The sequence below is a fragment of the Vitis vinifera genome, chromosome 13 (genome assembly GCF_030704535.1).
Source record: "Vitis vinifera cultivar Pinot Noir 40024 chromosome 13, ASM3070453v1".
NCBI lineage: Eukaryota > Viridiplantae > Streptophyta > Magnoliopsida > Vitales > Vitaceae > Vitis > Vitis vinifera.
In genome coordinates this window covers 28,091,730-28,108,923 of record NC_081817.1, presented here as the reverse complement: position 1 = coordinate 28,108,923, position 17,194 = coordinate 28,091,730, and the positions used below count along the sequence as shown (strand labels likewise).

Below are 17,194 nucleotides of genomic sequence, written 5' to 3'. Positions count from 1 at the left end.
AAAAAAATAATGTTGTACCAAAGCTTTAAAGAACATAGTTTCTCATTGCAATATATATTATAGAAGACTGATTTCTTTCCTAATTTGGATTTTAAAATTTCATGCATCTCACTTTGATCACAAACCTGAGAGAAGCCCCGAATAAAAACAAAGTATTAGAAAGTAAATAAAATAAATATTAAAAAAAGAATTATAAACAAATCTTAATATCAAATATAAGCAACAATCACTAAATTTATATGATTCACAAGAATCTTGGGCATGCCCATGTAAGAAAGATGAAGTACAATAGAGTAGAAGAAACGACTCATGTTTCATCCAAAAATTACAATATCCAAATAGACAAATATTAGAAAATGATTACATCAAAAGTAACATAAAATAATGTTAATAGTATCATTGAAGAAGCATAAAGAAACAACTAATAGAAAGGTTGTAAGGAGATTTGAGTGGCAATTTGTAGTAATTGAAAGTTGATACTGGATTTGAATTCTACTTTTATTTAGAAGCTAAATACACTTCCACAACATGCAAGGAGATTCCAAAACCTTTAAATAAACCAACTTGTTCTTTGAGTCATGATTGAAGCCTTCGAAAGCGCGGGAAGTGGAGATCAACTTTTGAATCCATTCTTCCTCTCTTAATCGACCACCCTTTTATTTCATAAGTTGTTTAATGATTGAGCTTTTGTATGCCAACAATGAATGACATTATGAAATATGAGGTTATCTTCTAGTAAAAATCAGTCCCAAGGATAGTTCGATTAAACTTGATTCTCACCTATAATTCCGCCAAATAAAAAAAGAAGAAAAAAGTTAGTTTAAGAATAATAACTCTTACACTAATATGCAAATGGTACCATAAAAAGACTCATGACACTCCTTTCAAGCATCTTGAACATATAGATCAATCATCTTGGATTGGCTTTCAATTATTTTAGAACATGAATAATGTCATAACTATATGTTACAACAGCCAACTCAATAAATTATGTACTTTGTTTTTCAATTTCGATATTAAAGGAATTGTATAAGAATGAACTAAAAGAAAACACAAATTATCATAAAGAACAATGTGACAATTGATGATGAAGGCTTACCATATATACCTCATCAAAATGATTAATTCTCTCTGCTTTGAGGTCAATCATGTAGCTCAATCTTTTTTCCTACAAAAAATCATACAAGAATTAATTTTTGAAGTCTCTTGCATAAAAAGTAAAATCTATAACAATTTTTGAGATACGAATGAACCTTTGTTGAGTTTGAAAGATGTCATAGGAGCCTGCAAATTAGAAGATCCATACGTCATGAATGTTCAACGATATCGGAACCAACAACTTGATTACAAAACTTGGGAAATAAGCCTGCCAAATCAATCAAGCTAACAACATTATGTACATAATGGAATGCTTCAATTGTAGCCAAGAGTTTTTTCACTTAGAGATGAGATGATCTTACAATGCAATTACAAAGAAACTCCAAAATTTACACTCTCACAGTATTGGATTCTAGCAACTTCTTCCCCTAGCAATAGGCAATATAATTCCTCCTGACAAAAGAAGAGCAAAAGAACATGAAATTATTACTCTCTTTTGTCATAGAAGAGAACATCCACACTAAACATCATATTACTTGTTTTCAGTTAAAAATTATATATAAAGGCCTCTGTCTAGGCACCTAACAATAAATTGAATCAAGCACTTCAAGTAGTACGAGCCGCTCACTCAACTAGTTGCTGTTTTATTGCTTTGAACAACTAAAATACAATAGTTGAATTTGAGCTTTTATAGTTCTTACAAAATTTGTAGTGAAGAACTAAGCTATAAAGAGTTTCGAGGTGGGAAGAGGGAGTGGACTGACATACCTGAATAATAGAGACATAATGATGCAAGTGAATTTACTCATTCCATATGCACCAACAATACATAACTTATAAAATAAGAATTGGAACAAATTGAATGGAAAATAAGAAATAAAGTAGCCATCAAAAGAAGGAAAAAAAGTTGGCATAGCAAACCTTAGAACATGCATTGCAGATAGTGCACCCGAATTGTAAAGAGAGAATAGGTCCTTTGTGCATTAGCTATTTGAGACTGGTAGATATGAATTCTTGGGACATGATAAGCCATCAGATCAATCTGCACATGCTTCCTTTTGACATCCCTCTAGTAGTGATTTCAAGCTTGACAATGAATAACAACAAGCTTAGTGAGGTGACTTACCATCTATTTTACCTAAGTTAAAGAATGAACACATACCCAAAGTGTTAGATTCTTTGCTGTAGTAAGGTGAATACATATTGAATGCTACCTCTCAAGTTCTTAGAATTGATTCCTACTTTCACATAAAAATCTTTAACTTGCTGAAATTCCCTAAGACATAAGATTTCACCACCATTAGCATTTACATTTCGAATATCTAGACTTGGACAAATAAACAATGGCATGTCAAAATTTAAGAGAGAAATGATGTACCAAAATCCTTTTTTTGGAACATATGTTGGATTCTCTATCGCCATCAATATGCATAGACATCAATGGATGTAGGAAGGAGAAAGGAAATGAAGGAGATGGTACTGTGGATCCTTAAGATATAGATGCAGTGGCATGGATGTCGGCTCAAGGAGAATAGGAAGAAAAGGAAAACATGGCAAGAATGAAGCTTCTGTTGTTTATCTGGTAATGCCACTACCACCTCGACATATGTTTTAAGTTTATCTAGTTTTTGAGTTTCTCCATCATGGCAGAAATGAGAAGAATAATCCTGTTAATTCTCCTTGTTTCACCCTTCCTATAAGACAAGGTATAAGAATTTTTAGCAAATTAAATAACAGAAAATAAACCAACAAAACCAAAAAAGAGAGGAATGGGTCCTAAACCTGAATAATGAAGACATGTTATAGACAACATGCAAAGCTTAAATATCGAATTGAATGGCTAACTCTTCCCATATGCCTCGGGTACCCATAACATGTCAATATTTATTTATGGAATATTGAAAAGCATCTATCCAATCCTCAACATCACCCCTTTGGTATTGGTCTGCAATAGAATAAATCTGCAATAAATTTGTCCAATAAAATCCAATCAAAAGAATTACAAACATGACTCATAACCATGAAAAGGACTTGCATAATATGAGTGTTTTTGGAAATGCATCAAAGACTCTGGTAACCATTAAAGCTGTAAAGAAAGTGTAACATTCTTAAAGGACAGATTGTAAAATAATGAAAAGTAAACCCCATAGAAAAGGAATATGGGGTGATTTGCAAACCTAAAATATGTTTGTATGGTGTGCTAGAATTAAAGAGCACAAGAATCTTTTATCTATTTGTCATCAATTTTGAGAAAATGAGAGAAAAACATAAATTTTCATCATCATTCAAAACTGATATTTAGAATCATACAAACAAACAATAATGCAACATACTTACCAAATTAGGAGAAGTAAGCACTTAGGGCTCCTCTTGTGGAAGAGATGTTATACAGATCTAAATCCTGATCAAGATATAGATATATCAGCATGCATTTCAGCTCAAGTAAAATAAAAAGACGAGGAAACTAGAGAGGTAATGAATGTTGGTTACTGTTGTTTTGCTAGTGATATTGATACTATCCCTCCACCATCTCTTTTCCTCCATCATGGTAGGAATGGGAAGAATGGTCCTGCTAGTTCTCCTTGTTTTATACTCCCCTCAAACCAACTTGCCTTTCAATGAAAATGAAGGAGATATGCCGCTATTGTTATCCATGCATCCCAAAGCATTTAGATTCCCATGATCAAGAAGCTTGAGAGACGAGAATTAACCACTTGCCTCATGGATTCAGTAATATGTGCTCCTTGCTCAAGTGGTTTATTGTTGTTCTACTTTAAATGAGAGTTAAAAAAAAGATCAAAATATCAGACGAAAAACATCAGACGAAGTACAACATTTTTTAGTAAATGAATGAAAGGGGTAAACAATCCAGAGCATAAGGAGATGAGTCAATTCTAAACCTGAATAGTGGAGACAAAGTATGGACAACATGCTAAAGATAGTATAGATTGGGAGTGTGACGTAAGTGAGCTAACTTGTTCCATATGCATCGGTTATCCTCAACCTATCAACATTTTTTTTAGGAATATTAAAGGGTGTTGGGTTAATAGAATGAATCATCAAGAAATTGGACTAGTGAAAAGAATTACAAGCATTGTTCAATCCAAAAATATAAAATTAAATCATAATTTATAACTAGGGAAAAGACTTGCATAATAAGAAAGTATTATATGCACATCCCAAGTGATATTCTAAATAACTACAAGGAAACCGAACATGACATTTACAGTCCCAATTATATTCATGAGTAAAAGAACATAGACATGCAACAAAGTGAAGGAAAACAAATTGAAAAACCTTTTCCCTCACATATGCTATTACATATCGAAATTAGCAAAACATAATATATAAGGTTCTAAAGAGCTAGATAAATTGTATAATAACAAAAAATAAACCCTGTAAAAACAACCATACAAATTGGATTGCAAACACATAGTAAGTTGAATAATTTAAAATTGCATAGAAATATGCTCTATTCTTTCTTTGCGATAGACACTTGTTTATATTACAAAAAACTCTAAATAAGCAATAGATTTTATTTTATGCTTTTGGTGCCATCTTTTAAGAATCAACATAAAAAAATAAAATAAAATTAGATTGCTTGTGGCAGTCCCCACGGATTTAGCACCTTAGTCTACACCTATATACACCAATGGTCTTCTTCACACTACCAATCAATTCAACATGTGGTGGGGTTCACCTCAATACATTAACGTGTCCATCAAGGAATATGGAGCGACACTTCTTTAAGTTCTAACCCAAACATTGTTAAACACTACAAGCAAATCCATAAAAGAGTCTAGTTTTGATTAATATAAATTCCTGGCTGAGTTTCCTGAGCTTTAGTTTTCTTGGGTGGCCATCTAGAGGCATGATGGTTGCAATTTTTGAAGGCATTATAAGCATTAAATAATCAGTATTGCAACAGTTTCAAGTATTATATTCTGAAATTTATATAATATTTGAGAGAAGTGAGATGACAATAATTTCGACGGCAGTAAAATGCAAACATGTAAACTACAAACACCGAGTAACAAGGCATTTTGGTAACCTAAGCATTTTATCGAACAGGTGAAGTGCGAACAAATAAGAAAAAGCACAACAAACAACTAGAAATTGGATTGCATACTTGAAATTTATTGTGGATGATGCATTCAATTAAAGAGACAAGGCAAGCTTCACATACCTGCTTCAATGTCGCGAAATAATAATTTCGGGAATATGAGAAATCATAGCCGAAACTTCACCAGTTTTGTATTTGTATCTTCTATATAAGAGTGGACAATCACAGATTTCAAGTGTGTGTAGATGGCGGAGGGATCGCATCTCTGCTGGCAGAAATAACAAATTATGGCAGTGTTCAATGCGAAGCTTTGAAAGTGATGTGAGGCGGCCGATCCAGTGTGGTAAAGTGACCAAACCAGAGATATATTCAATTGTGAGAGTTTGTAGGGTGGAAACATGTTGAAGCCCCTCTGGCAGAGATATCGGATCATTTATGCGTCTAATAGACAGAGACTTCAATGAAGAAGAGACAGAGATCAAATGTAAGCGTAGCTCCACAGTGGTGTTGCCCAGCTGTAGATCCTCAAGATAAGGATATGAAGGAGCTTGCTCTGTTGCTACATCCCTCCTTCCCCATCCCTCCAAATTGGGCAAATAAAAAAGTTGGAGTGTCCTCAGACATGGGAATAATGGCTTTGCTGATGATGGGTAATCCCTTCAAATTTGTTGTTTTGCTAGTGATATTGATACTATCCCTCCACCATCTCTTTTCCTCCATCATGGCAGGAATGGGAAGAATGGTCCTGCTAGTTCTCTTTATTTTATACTCCCCTCAAACCAACTTGCCTCTCAATGAAAATGAGGGAGATATGTCGCTATTGTTATCCATGCACCCCAAAGCATTTAGATTCCCACGATCAAGAAACTTGAGAGACGAGAATTAACCACTTACCACATGGATTCAATAATATGTGCTCCTTGCTCAAGTGGTATATTGTTGTTCTACTTCAAATAAGAGTTAAAAAAAAAAGATCAAAACATCAGAAGGAGTACAAAAAATTTTAGTAAATGAATGAAAGGGGTAAACAATTCAGAGCAAAAGGAGAGGAGTCAATTCTAAACCTGAATAGTGGAGACAAAGTATGGACAACATGCTAAAAAGAGTATAGGTTGGGAATGTGATGTAAGTGAGCTAACTCGTTCCATATGCATCGGTTATCCTCCACCTGTCAACATTTTTTTAAGGAATATTAAAGGGTGTTGGCTTAATAGAATGAATCATCAAGAAATTAGAATAGCGAAAAGAATTACAAGCATTGTTCAATCCAAAAATATAAAATCAAATCATAATTTATAACCAGGGAAAAGACTTCCATAATAAGAAAGTATTATATGCACATCCCAAGTGATATTCTGAATAACTACAATAAAACCGAACATGACATTTACAGTCCCAGTTATCTTCATGAATAAAAGAACATAGACATGCAACAAAGTGAAGGAAAACAAATTGAAAAACCTTTTTCCTCACATATGCTATTACATATCGAAATTAGCAAAATATAATATATATAAGGTTCTTAAGAGATGAATTGTAAAATAACTAAAAATAAACCCCGTAAAAACAACCATACAAATTGGATTGCAAACACATAGTAAGTTGAATAATTTAAAATTGCATAGAAATATGTTTGTTCTTTCTTTGCAATAGACTCTTGTTTATATTACAAAAAACTCTAAATAAGCATTAGATTTTATTTTATGCTTTTGGTGCCATCTTATAAGAATCAACATAAAAAAAAGAAAAAAAATAAGAAAAAGAAATTAGATTGCTTGTGGCAGCCCTGTGGAAGAAGCACCTTAGTCTACACCTATATACACCAATGGTCTTCTTCACACTACCAATCAATTCAACATGTGGTGGGGTTCACCTCAATACATTAACATGTCTATCAAGGAATATGGAGCTACACTTCTTTAAGTTCTAGCCCAAACATTGTTAAACACTACAAGCAAATCCATATAAGAGTCTAGTTCTGATTAATATAAATTCCTGGCTGAGTTTCCTGAGCTTTAGTTTTCTTGGGTGGCCATCTAGAGGCATGATGGTTGCAATTTTTGAAGGCATTCCAAGCCTTAAATAATCAGTAGTGCAACAGTTTCAAGTATTATATTCTGAAATTTATATAATATTTGAGAGAAATGAGATGACAACAATTTCGACGGCAATAAAATGCAAACGTGTAAACTGCAAACACCGAGTAACAAGGCATTTTGGTAACCTAAGCATTTTATCGAACAGGTGAAGTGCGAACAAATAAGAAAAAGCACAACAAACAATTGGAAATTGGATTGCATACTTGAAATTTATTGTGGATGACGCATTCAATTAAAGAGACAAGGCAAGCTTCACATACCTGCTTCAATGTCGCGAAATAATAATTTCGGGAATATGAGAAATCTTAGGCCAATCTTCGCCAGTTTCCATTTGGCATCTTTCATATAAGCATGGACATCCACCGATTTCGAGTGTGTATAGATGGCGGAGGGATCGCATCTCTTCTGGTAGTGATCTCAACTCAGGGCAGTATTGAATGGAAAGGTATGAAAGTGATGTGAGGCTGCCAATCCAGTCTGGTAAAGTTGCCAAACTAAAGCAACCGGAAATTCTGAGAGTTTGTAGAGTGGAAACATGTTGAAGCCCCTCTGGCAGAGATATCGGATCATTTATGCGTCTAATAGACAGAGACTTCAATGAAGAAGAGACAGAGATCAAATGTAAGCGTAGCTCCACAGTGGTGTTGCCCAGCTGTAGATCCTCAAGATAAGCATATGAAGGAGCTTGCTCTGCTGCTACATCCCTCCTTCCCCATCCCTCCAAATTGGGCAAATAAAAAAGTTGGAGTGTCCTCAGACATGGGAATAATGGCTTTGCTGATGATGGGTAATCCCTTCAAATTTGTTGTTTTGCTAGTGATATTGATACTATCCCTCCACCGTCTCTTTTCCTCCATCATGGCAGGAATGGGAAGAATGGTCCTGCTAGTTCTCCTTATTTTATACTCCCCTCAAACCAACTTGCCTCTCAATGAAAATGAGGGAGATATGTCGCTATTGTTATCCATGCACCCCAAAGCATTTAGATTCCCACGATCAAGAAACTTGAGAGACGAGAATTAACCACTTACCACATGGATTCAATGATATGTGCTCCTTGCTCAAGTGGTATATTGTTGTTCTACTTCAAATAAGAGTTAAAAAAAAAAGATCAAAACATCAGAAGGAGTACAAAAAATTTTAGTAAATGAATGAAAGGGGTAAACAATTCAGAGCAAAAGGAGAGGAGTCAATTCTAAACCTGAATAGTGGAGACAAAGTATGGACAACATGCTAAAAAGAGTATAGGTTGGGAATGTGATGTAAGTGAGCTAACTCGTTCCATATGCATCGGTTATCCTCCGCTTGTCAACATTTTTTTAAGGAATATTAAAGGGTGTTGGCTTAATAGAATGAATCATCAAGAAATTAGACTAGCGAAAAGAATTACAAGCATTTTTCAATCCAAAAATATAAAATCAAATCATAATTTATAACTAGGGCAAAGACTTCTATAATAAGAAAGTATTATATGCACATCCCAAGTGATATTCTGAATAACTACAAGAAAACCGAACATAGCATTTACAGTCCCAATTGTATTCATGAGTAAAAGAACATAGACATGCAACAAAGTGAAGGAAAACAAATTGAAAAACCTTTTTCCTCACATATGCTATTACATATTGAAATTAGCAAAACATAATATATAAGGTTCTTAAGAGATAAATTGTAAAGTAACAAAACATAAACCCTGCAAAAACAACCATACAAATTGGATTGGAAACACATAGAACGATGAATAATTTAAAATTGCACAAAAATATGCTATGTTCTTTCTTTGCGATAGGCACTTGTTTATATTACAAAAAAACTCTAAATAAGCATTAGATTTTATTTTATGCTTTTGGTTCTATCTTATAAGAATCAACATTCAAAAAAAAAAAAAAAAGAAATTAAATTGCTTGTGGCAGTCCCTATGGAAAAAACACCTTACTCTACACCTATATACATCAATGGTCTTCTTCACACTACCAATCAATTCAACATGTGGTGGGGGTTCACCTCAATACATTCGACGGCAGTAAAATGCAAATGTGTAAACTGCAAACACCGAGTAACAGGGCATTTTGGTAAGCTAAGCATTTTATATAACAGGTGAAGTGCGAACAAATAACAAAAAGCACAGCAAACAACTAGAAATTGGATTGCATACCGAAATTTATTGTGGATGACGCATTCATTAAAGAGACAAGGCAAGCTTCACATATCTGCTTCACCATCGCCGAATGATAATTTCGGGAATATGAGAAATCGTAGGCCAATCTTCACCAGTTTCCTTTTGGCATCTTTCATATAAGTATGGACATCCATTGATTTTAAGTGTGTGTAGATGGCGGAGGGATCGCATCTCTTCTGGCAGTGATGTTAAATTAGGGCACTTTTCAATGCAAAGCTCTGAAAGTGATGTGAGGCGGCCGATCCAGTCTGGTAAAGTTGCCAAACTAGAGCAACCCCTAATTGTGAGAGTTTGTAGGGTGGAAACATGTTGAAGCCCCTCTGGCAGAGATATCAGATCATTTATGCGTCTAATAGACACAGACTTCAATGAAGAAGAGACAGAGATCAAATGTAAGCATAGCTCCACAGTGGTGTTGTCCAGCCGTAGATCCTCAAGATAAGGATATGAAGGAGCTTGCTCTGCTGCTACATCCCTCATTCCCCATCCCTTCAAATTAGGCAAATCAGAAAGTTGGAGTGTCTTCAGAGATGGGAAGAATGGCTTTGCTGATGAAGGGTAATCCATCATGCACTCCACAGCTATTAGATTGGAAAGTTCTAGATATTTAAGAGAAGGGAGTTGTGCAAAAGGTGGCAGAACTTTGCTTCTGTCGCAAGACGATATTTGTATTTTGACTAGGTTTGGGAGCAGCAAATCCAACCCATCATTCATCATCCAATTTGGGAATCTCACACCTGGGTAATCAACTATGAAGAGCTCCTTCAGATTTGGATGTGGTTGCAGGCATTCCATTACTAACATTGCCTCCTCACTCTCCTGGGTAGCTGGTAGTTTCCACCAATCTAATCTCAAGCACTCAAGGTACTGTTTACCCTCCAACATGGCTTCCTTAGCTTCACTGCCCCTTGCATTTGAAAGCCTTTTAATTTGTAGTTGTCCTCTGAGATTGTTAAGGAATCTCAGTTCATTCAACCTACCCATTCTCTTGTGCCTGGATTCCCCACCATCATTCCTTACCCAGAATAATGGCAAGGTTTGAAGATTAGTCAAATCTCCCAAACCACGTGGCATATAACTTAATTTATTTACTTCATCAATCTCAAGATGCCTCAGGTTGATCAATTTTTTCATATTTCTCGGCAATTCTTTTAGACGTATACAATTGAAAAGCGTCAATGTCTGTAAATGCTTCAATCTTGTAATAGCATTTGGGAGGTTTTCAAACCACCCATAAGAAAGATCAAGATATCTTAGATGACTTAGTTTTCCTAAAGATGACAGAGCCTTATGTCGTAAGAAGAAACTCATCTTCATTACCCGCAAACCTTTTAAGCTTGAAAGGAGTCTAGTTATAGAACTATCATGATCATCCACAAAGCCGGCGTCCATAAAGAAAGTCCTGATGGATTTGCCCATTAAACCCTTGAGCATTTCATTGTGTTTTGTAAATAATGACACATGATGAATTCTTTGTGAAATGATCTTCACATCATCAGTAACAATGATAACCTCCGAATTTACAATGGATTGTGCAAGATCATGAATTAAGTCATGCACTTTATAACTTAACATATTGTTATCATATTTATTTTCAACTTTTTGAAACAATGACCTTGACAATAAATCTTCAAAATATTGATTACCAACATCCTCTAAATCTATATTCTCATCATATGGTTGAAGGTAACCTTGTGCCATCCATAGTTGTACTAACAACTTTTTTTTAATTATATAATCTTTGGGAAACAATGCACAATAGGCAAAACATTGTTTCAAATGGACGGGGAGATTGTCATAGCTTAACCTCAATATCGGTAAAATATCATTTTTTTCTCCAAGATGTACAAGATTTTTATTTTTTTTAATGCTCAACCAATGGCTTTCTTGGGTTTTGAAGTACAACATTCTGCCTAAAGTCTCGATGATAAGAGGAACTCCTTTGCACATCTTTACAATATCTTTTCCTATGGCTACAAGGTTTGGGTGCATTTGCTCTTCTGCCTTTTTAAATGCAAGACTTTCAAACAAATCCCAAGACTCGTCATCTTTAAGACCTTCCACAATATATGGGGAATCAATTCCTATAACTGATGCAACTCTTGTGCTTCGAGTGGTCACCAAGATTTTACTCCCATTTGCACCAACAGGCAATAAGGTTATGAACTGACCCCATTTCCTTTTGTCCTCGTTCCAGACATCATCTAACACAAGCAAGTACCTCTTCCCATCTAACTTTTCTTGCAGACGTTTTTGCAATTGTTCTAAGCGTAGGTTTCCCACATCTTCATTAGTCGCAGACATTAAGATGTTTTTAACGAGTACTTCAACATCGAAATCAACGGAAACACAGACCCACATGCTAAGATTAAAATAGCTTACCACCCCTTGGTCGTTGTATACCAACTGAGCAAGGGTGGTCTTGCCTAAGCCCCCCATGCCTACAATCACAACCATTGACAGATTTTCTTGAGTACTTGATTGCATCAACAACTCTATTATCTCCCTTTTGTTTTCTTCTCTACCCACAATTTTATGAGATTTCTCCACAACAGAGCACGTCTCCCTCCCATTATTCCTTACCCGGACATCAGACATAACTCTGGAAATTAAATTGAACTTGGAGATATCATTTGCAATATCATCTAGCCTTTCTCTAATAGCCTTTATTCCATGAGCCATCTTAAATCGAAAAGCAAGTTGATTCGAAGGTGAGAAGAAGTCACTCACTTGTGCCGCAAATCTTCCACGATCATCAGTCTTTCTCCTCAAGTCTTCGGTTGCAAAGTCGTCCAACAAGTCATCAGCATCATACACAACATCTTTAAGCCTCCTGACCCAATCTGCTACTGCGCAGCTGCTCTCCTGCTTCTCCTCAGCATCAAGAAGCACAGCTCCGACGGTGGACAGTTTCTCCTTAAGCTTACTCAGCTCACCTCGGACACCATACATTAATCCAATTTCATGGAAAACAGCAGAGCCCAGCTTCATCAAAAGGTTCTCAGCAATACCGAATGGAATTTGTTCAGCCATATTTGAAATAGCAAAGAAAATAATACTGCAGAGGATGGAAAGTAGATGGAACGGAAGTGTAGCTAGAGAGACGATGAGAGACGATCAGAAGGCTGTAAGTGATCTCAGACTGATACATCTATATATGGAGAGAGGGGATTGACTTGAGTCAACGTCAACTTAAAAAAAAAATAAAAATGAAGAGATAATATCCTACCAATCAAATGGATATGGATTTAAGATGACATATAATATTATCGTGGGATCTGTGTGGTTGGAAGTAAATTGACTTCTGAAAATATGGGATATAAAATAAGGTAAATTTGAAGTAATTGGTAGAAATCGAGAACTCCTTTAGAAGGTGGGTTATAAATTAAAATGAATTTGGAAAAAATTATTTGAATTGCCGTTACTTCTTTAAATAGTTGAATTTGAGTTAACCTCAAACAAAAAATTTTGGTGCATTTATTTAATTGAGCTTATGAAAATATAGTCTTACCCCATGTAAAATTTAGGATAAATTCAAAATTTCAAGGTTAAAAAGTTCTAAAACAATAAAGATATGTTTATAACTGCATATTGGTTATGTCAAATTTAAATCTAGCAATAAACATTATTAAATTTTTTTATATTTTATTTGGAATGCACTAATAACACTTACTTACCGTAAAACAAATAGACATAGAAATAGTGTTCTCTTGGATGCCACCATTTTTCTACCATCAAAATTTAATAATGAGATAAAATAAAATAAAATAATCAAAAATAGAAAATTGTTTTACACCATTTAATTCTTATTCATTTGGATTAATGGATAAATTTTGTAAAATTATATTTTCTTTATACTACATTTTGTTATATCAATAATAATTAACGTTTAAAACAATGAAAGTTCATTTATATATAGGTGTTTTTTTTTTATAGGCAAATAAGAGGATGTATTATAAAAGCCTAGAAAGGCGAAAAGAGTAGACACGAAGTATACAAGTAACGCCCAAGGATTTAAGCCAAAAAGAAAAACCTTTATTTTATCTAGACAAAAGTCATTCTATAAAGTCAAACAATGACAAAGAATGATTCTCTAAATATACCCTACCCCAATTCACAAAAGTGTACAAAAAAGAGAGTTTTAGAGCTTGGTCGGTACGTTCATTGTTATTGAACACTCTTTCATTTCTCTCCCTCCATAATATCCACATTAAACAAAGGGGAGCAACCCTCCAAGCTTTTTCCTTTCCCTTGCTCATAGAAGCACCATGTCAAGCTATCAAATTCCTTTTGATTGAGGAATGTAGGACCCACTGCACGTCAAAAAGGGAGAAAAGCAAGCTCCATAACATTATAGCCTTCTTGCAGAATAGGAACAAGTGGTCGCTAGTTTCCTCTTCCATTTTACACAAATAACATCTATTTGATAGTATCCAGCCCCTTCTTTTAAGCTGATCAGTGGTCAAAATTCGGTTCCAAGACGCTTCCCAAGCAAAAAAACTAACTCTCACGGGTGCCCAAGATCTCCAAATGATGCTCCAAGGAAAAGGTTCACTAGAGGTAGTTGTGAGGGATTGGTAGAGAGATCTGTGAGTGTTTAGCTAGGTTGGCAATTCCGGACAAAATTCCTAAGTGTCCCCTAACTCGGCTTTCCTATTCCTATTCGGACTACTTGACTTTGAAGACTAAGACTTTGCTAAGAGGCCAAGGTATGTAGTCGAGTGTGGAGTGATTGGGTGTGAATCAACCCGGTTTTTAATCTTTAAAATGTGTTAGAAAGTTGGAAAAAATGGTTTTTGGTGCAAGGCTTTTATTCCTCTGTTTCTGGATCGATCCAGGTGTAGGGGTGGATCTATCCAACTAATGTTTTTTTGATCAAATCTCAGCCATTAGATTAAGGGTTTCTTTTTACACTTTAAAACCCAATCTTCTCTCATTTTCTGTGTAGAGAGACTGCTGAAAACGTGGGGAGAGCAGCCACACTCCCAAGTGTTCTTCATTTCTCATTTTTGCTTTCCTAAGTTGGGGTTTTTGATTGCAAAGAAAATCAACTTCTCTTAATGTTTTCAAAACTTGTTTTCAATGGATTTTCTTGAGCAATAAATGGGTTGATTCATTCTTTCATTCACATCTAAATCTCTCATTCTATTTGGGTTGTGCAAAAACCCATTTTCTTCTTGTGTGGATTCAAGAAGAGGCCGAGATTGAGCTTGGTGCGGACTCCAAGTGTGCTCCAAAAGGAGAAGCTGAAAATGAAGGTACTAGTCAAGTATTCCGGGAAGGATTGGTTGGCTTGAGCTAGGTAAAACCTTGTACTCAGTTTTTTATTCTTCATAGTGGAGTTTTCAATCGGTGATAGGCCCGTGGTTTTTGATCTCTTCGGAGGTTTTCCACGTTAAAAATCTGGTGTCTCTTTCTCTCACTCTATATTTTGTTTTATTTTTGAGGAGTGTTGAAGCATTTGCATGTGTTTTGCATTTATAAATTGTTGGGAGAGTGTTGATGCATACATTGTTGCTTGTGGATGTTTTATTAAGGTTAGGTAATCTTTATTGGGAGAATTTTAAAATTGTTCTACAACACCTATTCACCCCCCTCTAGGTGTAGTTCATTATTGAGATTCACATTTTCAAGATCTAACAGAGAAAGAGTCATTCTTACCAATCTTCCAGCTTAAAACATCCTCCACATCACTATGCAAAACCAGAGGGTGTATTTTTTGAAGCAAGCCCTCCACCTCTTCCATTTCCCAATCATTAAAGATTCTTGAGAACAAAGGATTCCAGCTTCCCAATCATTTATATATAGGTTTATTTGTGCACTTCAATGATTTTTATAATAAAAAATTATGTTAAAAGTCTTTCCTTATGTATTTGTTTTTATATTTATTATTATTTTCTTTAGGTTATATTTAGTTTTTAAAAGGTTGAAAAAAAATGTTAAAAAAGATAAAAGATAAAAGAAAATGAGAAGAAAAATTTATAAAAGAATTTCTTTGGTCTAGATATCCATTGAAAATGTGAGAAAAAAAAAATTAAGCTGTTGAAGAAGCCACTTTTTTCAAACTTTTTTACTATTATCTAAGAAAAATATGAAAAGAAAAACAACTTCTTTACAGCAATGTTGTGAAAATAATAGTTAAAAATAAAAACAAAAATAAAAACAAGTGAATGCATAAAAAAATGTCGAGAGGCCCTAGACTTTACATGGAAGTTGGGAGTCAGCTCAAAAAGTAGTGGATCCCATCACATATAGGGTTCTTTTGTCCTAACAATAATGCATTTGATTAGTTCAAATAATACACTAAATATCTTTTCTTAATTTGACAAAGAAAAAATAAGGTCACTTGTTAAACTTTATTTTTGTAATATCATGATAGCAATTGTGTTTACCCCCTTTTTTTCTGGTCAACTTATTTTAACTATAGGTTTTATGTAAATTGAGTCATATGAAATAAAACCAAATATACATAGAAATGCAATAGCACTTACCCTAAGACAAATAGACATAAAAATGGTGTTCCGATGGATGCTATCATTTTGTTTTCATCAAAATTAAATAATGAAAAGGAAAAATGAGAAAATTAAAGAAAAATGAACTATTGAGGAAGGAACTTTTTCCAAACTTTTTTATTATTATCTAAGAAAAATATGAAAAAAAACAACTTCCTTCAAGCAATGTTGTGAAAATAATAGTTAAATTTTTTAAAATAAGGATAAAGAAATGTTGAGCAGCCAGAGTTTACAGGAGTTCACTCCAAAAGTAGTGGATCCCATCACATACTGTCACGCCCCAAGACCCACTCCAAGGGCGTGACGGTCATTTCACACCTCAAACCCGAAGGCTTAAAGTATAATCTGACCCGAACAATCATATTGTAACTAGATGTTACCAATTACCAAATACTTGTTCAGAGTAGCGGAACAAAATCTAAATTCCTCAAAATTCAATTTCCAAATAACTTTCAAATATCAAATGATCCAAATGAACATAACTAACAGTTAAACAAAATCCAACATAAAATCCTAAGTCAAATCCTAATGATGACCATTCTTCAGCCTAGCCATCACTCCTCACCCGAACTAAGAGTACCTGAAAATTTTCAACAATTGGGAATGAGCTCACAGCCCAATAAGGAATATTAATGCAATTCATGGATCAAATATTTTCATTTCAAATAGGAGATATAAATTTTTTTTTTCTTATCAAATATCAGAGTTCCAAAAATACCAATATATTCAAAATTCAACCAACCAATTTCATATCAAATTCAAACACTTTCACATAAGATTCAATCAAATTCATTCAAGTTTCATTACTCTGGTTATCAAATATCAAATGCCCAGTTAGGTGGGACTTTTCAAATGGGTGGCTAGCCTCAAATTGTTCCTGGTGGACGGAACCAAACGCTACTAGTACTAGTAACCTCTAACCAAACCCCTAGAGGCTGGGGTCCAAATCAATTACATTCCCACCATGAAATGTAAAGGTCAATTATTATATCCCGTTGATAGGGCCAAATAGTCAATTATTATATCCCGTTGACAAGGGCCAAATAAACCAGAGTGATGTTTTTGTTCAAGTATTCAAATTTACACAACATAATATCTCCATATTTTGTGTCATAAATAAAACAAAATATTCCAACATAACATTTAGTGCAAAACAATTTGATCCATGCATGGTAACAAAATATCATTTTATTTTCCACAATTCAAAATAACATATGAAATAATTTAATTTTATAAATATTAC

General features: G+C 34.5%; 1 protein-coding gene across 36 annotated transcripts; it reads right to left on the bottom strand.

Annotated features, from left to right (window-relative positions):
* Positions 1-294: 294 nt before the first annotated feature.
* On the bottom strand, positions 295-12,602 carry LOC100241394 (putative disease resistance protein RGA3). 36 transcript variants are annotated; one of them, XM_059741844.1, is made up of 15 exons: positions 9,416-12,602; positions 8,462-8,565; positions 7,521-8,344; positions 6,226-6,329; positions 5,285-6,108; positions 3,589-3,869; positions 3,436-3,499; positions 2,881-3,059; positions 2,477-2,792; positions 2,261-2,336; positions 2,020-2,184; positions 1,461-1,551; positions 1,254-1,366; positions 1,109-1,168; positions 295-780 (listed from the first exon to the last, which is right to left on the bottom strand). In XM_059741844.1, the coding sequence occupies exon 1, from the start codon at positions 12,470-12,472 to the stop codon at positions 9,476-9,478; it is 2,997 nt and encodes a 998-aa protein (XP_059597827.1). In that variant the 5' UTR covers positions 12,473-12,602; the 3' UTR covers positions 295-780; positions 1,109-1,168; positions 1,254-1,366; positions 1,461-1,551; positions 2,020-2,184; positions 2,261-2,336; positions 2,477-2,792; positions 2,881-3,059; positions 3,436-3,499; positions 3,589-3,869; positions 5,285-6,108; positions 6,226-6,329; positions 7,521-8,344; positions 8,462-8,565; positions 9,416-9,475. The 36 variants fall into 36 exon arrangements, with proteins under 36 accessions (XP_059597827.1, XP_059597823.1, XP_059597821.1 ...); XM_059741840.1 differs by adding an exon at positions 3,999-4,102 and having other exon boundaries at positions 1,100-1,168; positions 1,461-2,184; positions 2,261-2,374; positions 5,285-6,105; XM_059741838.1 differs by having other exon boundaries at positions 1,100-1,168; positions 2,261-2,374; positions 5,285-6,105.
* Positions 12,603-17,194: the final 4,592 nt, after the last annotated feature.

Excerpts from the sequence above, each read along its gene's own strand:
- LOC100241394 (XM_019224160.2), bottom strand. The coding sequence starts at position 12,472 with ATGGCTGAACAAATTCCATTCGGTATTGCTGAGAACCTTTTGATGAAG.